The sequence below is a fragment of the Engraulis encrasicolus genome, chromosome 14 (assembly GCF_034702125.1).
Source record: "Engraulis encrasicolus isolate BLACKSEA-1 chromosome 14, IST_EnEncr_1.0, whole genome shotgun sequence".
Lineage (NCBI taxonomy): Eukaryota > Metazoa > Chordata > Actinopteri > Clupeiformes > Engraulidae > Engraulis > Engraulis encrasicolus.
The window spans coordinates 52,939,313-52,949,329 of record NC_085870.1 but is presented as its reverse complement, the minus strand read 5'-3'; the positions used below and the strand labels follow the sequence as shown (position 1 = coordinate 52,949,329).

The 10,017-nt window shown below is 43.9% G+C and overlaps 1 protein-coding gene across 1 annotated transcript; it reads right to left on the bottom strand.

Annotated features, from left to right (window-relative positions):
• Positions 1 to 1,657: 1,657 nt before the first annotated feature.
• sec13 (SEC13 homolog, nuclear pore and COPII coat complex component) lies at positions 1,658 to 9,898 on the bottom strand. The gene is made up of 9 exons (XM_063216114.1): positions 9,734 to 9,898; positions 8,953 to 8,997; positions 8,739 to 8,854; positions 8,135 to 8,286; positions 7,597 to 7,730; positions 7,264 to 7,397; positions 5,988 to 6,108; positions 5,390 to 5,536; positions 1,658 to 2,648 (listed from the first exon to the last, which is right to left on the bottom strand). Exons 1-9 carry the CDS (start codon positions 9,734 to 9,736, stop codon positions 2,538 to 2,540), a joined length of 963 nt encoding a protein of 320 aa, XP_063072184.1. The 5' UTR covers positions 9,737 to 9,898; the 3' UTR covers positions 1,658 to 2,537.
• Between the last annotated feature and the right edge of the window lie 119 nt (positions 9,899 to 10,017).

The window sequence follows — 10,017 nt, the reverse complement described above, 5'->3', positions numbered from 1 at the left end:
TGTGTGTGTGTCTGTGTGTGTGTACTAGGGGCTACTATGCGCGAGTTAAGGGGAAGTGGAGATGTCATTTTGGTGACAGGAGACTGCAAGAGCCACAACACACACTCGTTAAGTCATGACAAAAAACACCCATAATCCCACTAAGTGTATGCTATGATGCTATCAACAAATTCAAAAATACGAAGTAAACCCCAGGAAGGCGGGACAGACATGCAGGTTGAACACATACACGACCATACACGTGCGCTCTACACTGCATTCTCTAGACTGGATTTACCGAAACGCCACGAAGAAACACTCGAAAAAAAAAACAATCACAATGTGATTGACTTCTGTCCAAGAAGGAAAAGCATAATTTCATTCACAAGTACCAGGCAGGTTGAGCATATAGGCAACAAAGCAAACTAAGCGAGCCCGCGGTAAAGTGATGCGGTCATAGCGCTTCACTTACCGTCGTCGTGCATTCTCTGCAAGCAGAAAGTCAAATTTCTCCTCCAGCTTGGCATTGCAGATGTTCTTGTTCAATATACACGCACAGGGGAGGTCAGTAGTACTACCAAAGGCACGCGCACGGGGATAGCGTAGTATTGAAGTCGGAGGAGATTCTTGTGATGTGAGAAGTAGAATTCCCGCTGCGGCAGGCGCGAGGGCAGGTGAGACGCACGAGAAATCTCAGAGGCTATGCGCGCGTAATTGTTTATACTTCCCAGGGCTTATATCCGTTGGTGGTCACGGTTGCCCACTGTCCCTGTCCGCCACCAACCAACAATATCCAGTCAGTCCAGTAACCAACGAGTCACTCACTTTCGCACTGTTGTATTTGCAGAGGGAGGGAGTGAGTTCTGTTGGCTCCTCATAAAGTCCCTGGCAGTCGAACTGAGAACGCCACTCTTACACCTCGTTATTCACATGTGACATAAAATAAATTTAAAATGTAAAAGAATACATCGTGAATTAGGAAGAAAGCCGTCGTCTGTAATATCCTTCCAGAAACTGCAATGACGCGACTTAAAATGGTCATGGCACGAGTTTGCGTGCTCGCAATTTCGCCATCAGCACATCACACATGGTGACATATTGATGCAGCCCTTTAAGGCCAGAGAGACCGCAATAGCTTGCAACTCTGTCTGCCCACCTAAAGTATGAGCAAGCCGCATTGTTGTCATAAATAAAACTACAAACAAATGTGTGAAAGTGTGTGTGCAATCTAGTTGAGAATAGCTCGACGGTATTTGGGGAGGCCTGTATGCTGGTCAGCGAGTAGCTTGATGATAGCCTAATGAATCAACAGCAGAAACTACAGCTAAATGAACGGAAGGACAAATGGATGGATGACAGTAATGATGCAGGCAGACTATGCAAGAGTGAAGAGTTGAGGTTGTAGGTTTGTCTCTCTTGATCATATACACTTACTGAACAGCAGGAAAGACTACCCAAACTTGCCCACCAATACTTGTGGGCGTTTGCTGTTGTGCATCCAAACATAATTTTGACAGAGCCATGAAAGACCTGTTATTTACTGCTGCATAGTACATATTAATGACACTACTTGCTGAAATCTGGGTCAGATAAGGAAAGAATGCTTGAGCTCTCATGACCTTGTGCTGTAGCACATTAGACAGACATACCAAAGCATTTAAACATTTAACTTTTGAACTATGTAGCCAGAGGTTATTTATTTTATTTCACTTATTAGAAAAGTTCATTCTTTGAATGAATAGTCAGACAAAAATCAGACAGATACAAAGGGACAAAAAAAGTTGTGTTGTGTTTCGTTGGTCATCATGTACAGCATGATTCACAGAGCTGATCAGATTGGTGACTAACTTTGAACTTTAATCTGCGCAGTCACACTTTAAAACGTAGCAATTTTACTCCCATTCTCTTCCATCAAATTACAAGACCAAAAGCTCATTGAGAAGTAGTTTACCAATACTTAAAACAAAATCCCTAGTTTTTTTTTATTATCTTTTTCTTTTTTTAACAGATAATGACTTAACTAAACAGCCCAGCTCTGTGACCTCATCAAGATGTGTCCTTTAAGTTAGAGTGACAGCAAACGCTTGATGTCAGAAAGAGGGCCCCAAAAACAACATCTAACCTCCTGTCCTCTTCTTTTGCTGTAGCCTTATGACGCGAGGCAAAACGTCATGGACAATGAAAGTTTTATTCAATATCTCGTAAAAGCACAACCCAAAAGGTAATTTGCTCATTTGCCATCAGGATGATGAATAGAGAAAATGTGCGTCGGTGAAGCACGAGGCCCCAAGCTAAAGGGAGAGGAATGGAGGTTAGATATTGAATAGGATCCAATGACTACAAGCAGCACATTTCCTGAGGTGCTGGGGCCACATCCTGTTTGCCGTGTGTTTTAACTCTTGAGGTGGGAGAATATTTTTTTTATATAAAATGTCTCTTGAGGCAGTCAAGCATCGTCCACTGAAAGTGTTCCAGCTCAACATCAAACGCAGCAGGTGTTGGGTGTGGCGATTGGGTGATCGCATCGCAGTGGTGTTAAGGACCCCTCCCCACCCGCCTCACTGCTCGTTCTGTTGGCCGTCTGTGACGGATGACACGGCACCCTGGCCTTTGTTGACGTCACTGATGCAAGCCCACTGGCCATCGAGAGATTCCTTCCACAGTGTCACCTGGCAAAAATGACAAGACGCCATTAAAACATGGCTGGCTCAAGCACAGCAATGCAGTGAGGCAGAGACAAGGTCCTGGTTACATGGGCTTTGCATAAAGTAAGGTAGTTAAAATCAAGAACGAGCAAAGATTGCATTCATCACACATCCATATCCACGTCCACACACATATTTTGGAGTCTGTAGACACACGCACGCACACAAAGCAACATTAACAGTGAGCACAAGAAGTAGTGAATCTTGAAGTTTTTTGTTGTTATGGATCAACACAAAGAGGTGATCATTACCATCAACGACCTCATCCATCACCGTCTGTGCAACTTCCGCCCTAAAGTCCATGAACGCTCACTGCTAGTGGCACTCGAGGCGTAAACAAAGCACCAACAAAACCAACAACAACACAAACAAACAAACTAAATGAAGCCAGAGAGGAAATTCCTTCGATTGGAATTGGCAAACAGTTGAGTGTGTCTGACTCCAGAGGTCCTACGGTGCAGAGCTGCTTTTAATAACAGTCTTCCCTAATAGTGATGAAAATGAAATGCCTCCTTTTTAAACAAGTCTTGGGCGAGCGCATGACCGCGTGGGATTGCGGATCATCTTAGGGATTATTTATTAAAGGAGAAGTCCAGTTTTTTGAACATTAAGGCCATTTTCTGAGTGGTCTGCAATGTTTTAGAGTCCCCCTCACCGTTTATTTCATGTTTGCTGCAGTCTCTGTTATTTGGCTGATTTGGATTTGATCTCAGCCAGCTTTAGAATGGCCGTCTATGGGCACCTGCAACTCTGTTCTTAAAATCACCTTTAACATTTGTTTTCAAGAATATGCAAGTGTTCAGCAGTATTCACTGGTGTTCCTTAACAATTTTTGTAGCGAAATATGGCATCTGTCCTGTTTTATGTGTGTTTTATGTAGCAATTTGTAAATTAAGTTTCACTTTCACTTTCACTTTCTTTCACAAAATGGCAAATAAAACATGACAGAAGGCATATTTCGCCTTGAAACTTGCTAGGGACTGCTAGTGGACACCCCTAACCAATTTGTGAGCTGTAGACTTTCGAAAACAAATGTTTAAGGTGATTTTAAGAACAGAGTTGCAGGTGCCCATAGACCATTCTAGGCCATTCTAAAGCTTGTTGAGATCAAATCCAAATCAGCCAAATAACAGAGACTGCAGCAAACATGAAATAAACGGTGAGGGGGACTCTAAAACATTGCAGACCACTCAGAAAATGGCCTTAATGTTCAAAAAACTGGACTTCTCCTTTAAGTGGGCATCTCCAGTCTGTCTGCCAGACAGGTTTGACATCATGAACTGCGCTTCTCCTGCAGCAGATGCACACTTCATTCTGCATTCATCCCCAGATGCCTCCGCTTGAGCCATGGGCCTCATATGAGAAACACCTGTCCCGGAGATCCGTTCCCCCTAACCATAATAGCGGCAGGCCCTTCTTAAGAAATAGATTATGAGTTTGGGTTTCTAGCTGGGTGAGCCATGAGCGATTGCTCCTCTCCACTCCCCTCTGCTCCTCTCCACTGCCCTCCCCTCTACTCCTCTCCTCCTTCCTACCTCCCCTCCCGTCCCCGTCCCCCAGATTGAGTTATCCATCCTGGGCGAGGGCTTTCACACTACTGCGTGCCCCTCATGGAGGCCGGCACTGTGCCAGGAAAAGTAAGTGCCCTCATCAATCCCGAACACGACGCTGAGCGAGGTGCCAGGGTAAACCACTAAGGTCTTATTATGGGGCAATCACGAGCACGCACACACTGGCCTCGGCTGTAATTAAAAACCCACAACACCTCCAGGTACTGTACAGAAGTAAGGCCCACTGCTGCAGTTCTAAGCAAACTAGTCTTAAATTAACACAGCTTGTTTTTTCCCCCCCAACGGTCGAACATGGAGATTAAACAGCTACAGTAAATTCTTGATAAATCACAAGTTATAAGCTAGTAATGTATGTGTATTACAGACATTGGTATTGAATGTGAAATCGCAGCGTGCTGTGAAACCATATCCACGTATCAATATGCAGAGCTGTCAAACGAGGTGGAGGACAGAGTCACACACTGATGCTGAGTCATATGAGCAGGATATGCATAAGAATGCATAAGTGTGCATCATCTTGAATATGAGTCATCCCCTATGGGCTCAAAGGGTAAAGGCTCTGGGCCATTAGAATAACACGAGAGGGCTGGCAGGGGATGATAATGGATTCAAGCAACCCTGGTCATAACACGTTGACCCTAATAAAATATTTGGACTTTTCCGAGAAATACTTTTTTTAGGTAGGATGGCTTCAAGTTGTTGTTCCATGTTACGTCAGGGAGTTTTATTTTCAAGGTTTCTAAGGTAGGTAAGTGGCGATGCAGATGGCATCTAGGTACTGCCCAAGCACGACACCTACTTTGGGTACATAACAACATGTGCCAAATATGCCATTTTGTAAAATTCAGATAGACTATTTTCAGCCCAGTATTCTTAGTAAGATGTAGTGCTAATACCTTGGGTATTACTGTTTCAAAATTCATCTATCTTGAATGATGATGAGACAATCAAGAAAAGCAGAATTAGTCCAATATACACTTTTTTGGCAATGATATTCAACACAATGCTTTTCTGAATCAGAAGTGCATGAGCAAGTCGGTGACTCTTGGTGCTCAGTGCAATCCCAGAATTCTTAGTAAGATGTAGTGCTTTTCCCAAACAGTGGATGCGATCGGTCTCTCCTGTGATACTGACCTTGTTGTCACCACCGGAGACAGCCAGGATGTTCCCGGTGATGGACCAGCTGACGTGCCACACCACATCGTTGAACTTGTGCAGCAGTTTGGCCGTCCACGTGTTCCCCGAGGGGTCGTCGCACGTCCAGATAAACACACGCCCGTCCTGCGGACGAACACACACACACACAAAGATCACATCAATCACAGTAGCAGAGATGGGATAGCTGTACACACTGAAATTTCACCAGTATATGGCCGGTTGGCTGGTGTTAATTTAGAGCCCTGTACACTGGTATTGCCACACTTTGTAAAATAATAGCACAAAAGTTCAAAAGCCGATATCCCTGAAGTCAAACCAATTTCATAAAGAGACAGAGAGTGCATACTATTCAAAGACTGGAAGAAACTTGAGGATAGGTAAAGTGCAGTACAAAAAGCCTTGTGCAAGATACGTGGGAACAAGAGCAACACAACACAAACCACATGCCCAATATAAACTACGCTCTATCCAGTTCAAACACTTTAGGGGAGTAACATTCTGACAGTGCATGAGACACCCAATTTCACGGTTTTGTTTTCTACTCTTGAAGGACTTCAAGGTGTGAGGCACCTACCTGTGAACAGCTGGCGATGGTGCTGGTGGGCAGGCCAATGGATGGCGCCCAGCCCACATCTCTCACCCAATCACTGTGAGCCTCCAACTTCTGGTCCTCCTTCCACTGGCCGTCCTCCTCTCTGCACACAAACACCCAACAGAACAGTTAATTGTTTGGGGCTGGCTAAAAAGGAATGCTTGATTCTCTCCGTAGTTCAAAGCTTACATTACAACAATGATTTAATCACTATCAAACAAACATGGTTAAAATAATACCTAACAATTAAAAGTGAAGGGTTTCTTTGTTGCTTGCTTGGCCGCCATACACTTCAACAGCACTTTATTCAAGTGTATTATTCACAAAACCAGATGCCGAGCGTGCAAACCGTACATTTTGTAAAATGACACAAGAAAGCTGCGATGCATAAGCCACTTAACTTGTTTTTGGAGCTTTTAGACATTTCGTCTGTCTAAAAAAAGCTTCAATTCTGGTATAATATTTGTGAAACAGGGAGTCGGATCTCTATAATATGTCTTTTTTTCCCCCAACAAAGTTGTGCCCCTGCCACATTTTGATTGGTTGGCGCTTAACCCATTCACTGCCAACCCCGTGCCGCACCGAGTTGTAAATAGCATTAGCCTATAGGGGCTTAATTGTTTTGTTGGTCTGGCTGGGCAGCATGTTTTGACCAGTTTGCCTCGGCAGTACTTTGTTGTTATTCCCAAAAGTAATGTTTTAAAAAAAACAATCTTTATACTGACAGGTACGTGCAGACTGTCATCATGTAAAGTCATATTTATTTCACGCCAGTGCATTCCGCGTTGAGGTGTGACGCCTTTGCAAGTTAAGTCAGGCTCCTCAACGCCGCGGTAAAGCAGTTGGCACATAACAAGGTTTGCACAGTTTTCCCACCATGCCTGCAAATTTCTGTTGCTGCAGCGAATTTCTGTTGCTAAATGCAAAAATACTCTGCTGGGCCCTGACCAAAACCATGCCAAAGCCAGTCAGTAAAGCAATTTTTCAGGTGCTTTACTTTTTTGACAAGAAGAGCAAAACAAGCGATGGAATGGTAAAACTGTGGCGAAATTGTGCCCTGACCAAAGCAATGCCTCTAGGAGGATCTGTAGACGATCATTAGACATCAAACTGGACTGAAAAAGCCTTTTGAAAGGAGAAAGATGAGCCATCCTAATGCCCCAAAATTAGACGTCAGGTTGTTTACAGCTAAACTCCTCTGGCTAACCTGGATCTTCACAGACATGCAGAAAAATATGTGCTAATATGTGTGACTCACTTCCATAGTTTAACCAGGTTGTCGCAGCCTCCAGACACAAATCTCTTGATGTAGTTTGGCTTCTGTCCTGTGGGTTGGTCTATGAGGCTACCAGGCACCACTGCCGGGGCCCAGCTGACTGCATTACAGCCAATCTGGAGAGAGGCAGTTGGAGGATAAGGATTAAAAAGACAGGAGATGAACAGAGCTGTCGTTACTAATGGCGTTTGAGTCACTAATATATGAGGTTACTTATTAATACAATGTGAATACATGTCCTGTTTTTTATTCTATAAATGTTACAATCCATGTAATCTTCGTCAAAAATTCAGCTATTGTCAGTTGTGGACTCACTGTGTGCGCGTTGCCGATTTTCTTGACGTCCCACTGCCCTTCTCCAGAGAAGGTGAGTATTGAGATGGCCCCGTCAGAGCTCCCACACGCCAACATTAGACCAAAATCATATGGTCCCCAGCACACAGAGTTCACTGTTTAAAAGTGCCCACACACACACACACACACACATACACACACACACACACACACACACACACACACACATACACACACACGTTTTAGCTCCATTTGTCTGCAACTTTTGGGTACATACAATATGTCATGCAAATCTGACCTGCAAATCTGACCAAACTGGCCAGGTTGCATGTAAAGGGAACAACACACGTTCAGTTTGATGCACATGATGCACATGATTATATGCTGATTATATGCTGATTAAATCAAATATGCAATAAAAATCACTCTAAATATTAAGTTCCAAAAAGTTAATGTATGCCCACGGCCCACAACTGATGCAAAGCAGTTTGCACAATAATTGCAGTGTCTGAAATGCATAATCCTTTGACAGCTAAGAGTTTGCTTTACAGGGTCTCACCTGAAGAATCATGGCCTGTATACTCGTACATTTTGTCCCAGCTGCCATTCTCCTCCTTCCAGATAATCACCTTCCTGTCGTAGGAGCAGGATGCCAGGATGTTGCCGTACATCGGGTGAGCCCAAGCCACCTGCCACACAGGACCCTCATGGCTGAGGAGAGAGGGAAAACACATACTTACAAGGGGCAATCAGAGATGGCAACCTGACCCCCTGGCCAACACTGCATTTGACTTACATTGTGCGCGTGAGTGTGTGCGCGTGCGTGTGTGTGCGTGTGTATTTGCCTCCCCTGTAGGCAGCAGGCGTCATGAAATGTAGCAAAGACACGCAAAGACACACACACACACACACACACACACACACACACACACACACACACGATGGATCAGGCTCATGCCCCCCCACAAATGCCAGGTAATGACAGCAAGTGGGGTGTGTGTGTAAGGTGTGTAAGGGCTGCAGTACTGCCTCTCACTCACTGAATCAATGACACTAAATGAAGTGAACTTAGCAGAGGAAATCTGAGCCAGGTTTTCATTAATGCACTACGACAGGGTTAAGGCAATTTCTTCGGAGAATGAAGTGCTAGCGTGTGAACATACCCCCTCAAATCAGCCAGCAGGATCTGTCCACCATTCTTCACATCAAAGATCTTCACAGAGCGATCAGACGAGCAAGTGGCAAGACGCGTGCCATAGTAGTCCATCTGAGCATCATGCTGAAGAGCAACAACACCATATCACTCAGAGTGCCACAAATGTTACCAACAATTAGCCAGTGTGATTGGAGAAGATCTTAATGTTACAAATTACTTACGATCATGTCCTCATGAGACGTGTCCACGGTGTTGATGACAGACACCTGTGAAAGTAAACCATTAGCGACATTTTAAACAACCTCGACCTTGCAAGTACATCAAGTGTTGCACTCAAATGTAAGCTATGTTTACGGCAATGTACAATCGTGTGTGTTAGGTCTTTGAGTACGTTTTGTATTTGTGTATTTATGTAAACTGACAGATTCCTTTAGGATCAATACAAGTACTCTACTGTACATATCTCCTCCATGACAGCTCCTACTGATCTAAAGTCTAAATGTATGAGGTCAAAATGGGCGTCTAACAGAAATTATCAGGACTACCACTAACAGGCAGTGCACCCTTTCACAGACTAAAACATCACCAATGACACTTTAACATATAAATAATACACAGAGATGCTTATCTCTTGAATGTACAATTTCGTGTTTGTGAAATTGTATTATGATGACAGTAAGAGATTACATGGTCGTTCAATTAACTAGCTACCAACTAGCTTACGACGACACCTAGCTTTTACAAGCTTCTGTTGACTAGCTCATGCAGATTTTTTTGTAAAAAAGAAAAACGACAGTGGAAAACAGTACAACAATCCAATGGCACTTATCCTTTATTATACACATTAATTCGCACCACAAAGGCAAAAAAATATATACTGGTCTATAACCAATGACTGGAATGCTAACTACCGCTAACTCACTGGTTATCAGTTTCTGTTTTGCAGGGACAAACACGCAGCCGGTGAAAGAAGAACAAAAATCTTAGATTCCTGACACTTACCATAGTTGTGCTGGTGCTACACTGATATATATATTATGTTTATCACAGTTTAAAACGCAGTAGACAGCCGCAGCCGCCCAGAGTTTCAATGGTCTGTGATGATTCCGACGTGGCAACAGGCAACCCGGCCGCTAAAACATGACGCTACTTCCTGGTCCAGGCCCGATTGCACTCCGCCGCCGAGTGGACCATAATGTCGTTCCCCACAAGGCACTACTCCATGATTATTACACTAGGGGGCAGCAAAAGTTCAGAATTTCTATTTATAACACCAGCTGCAAGTG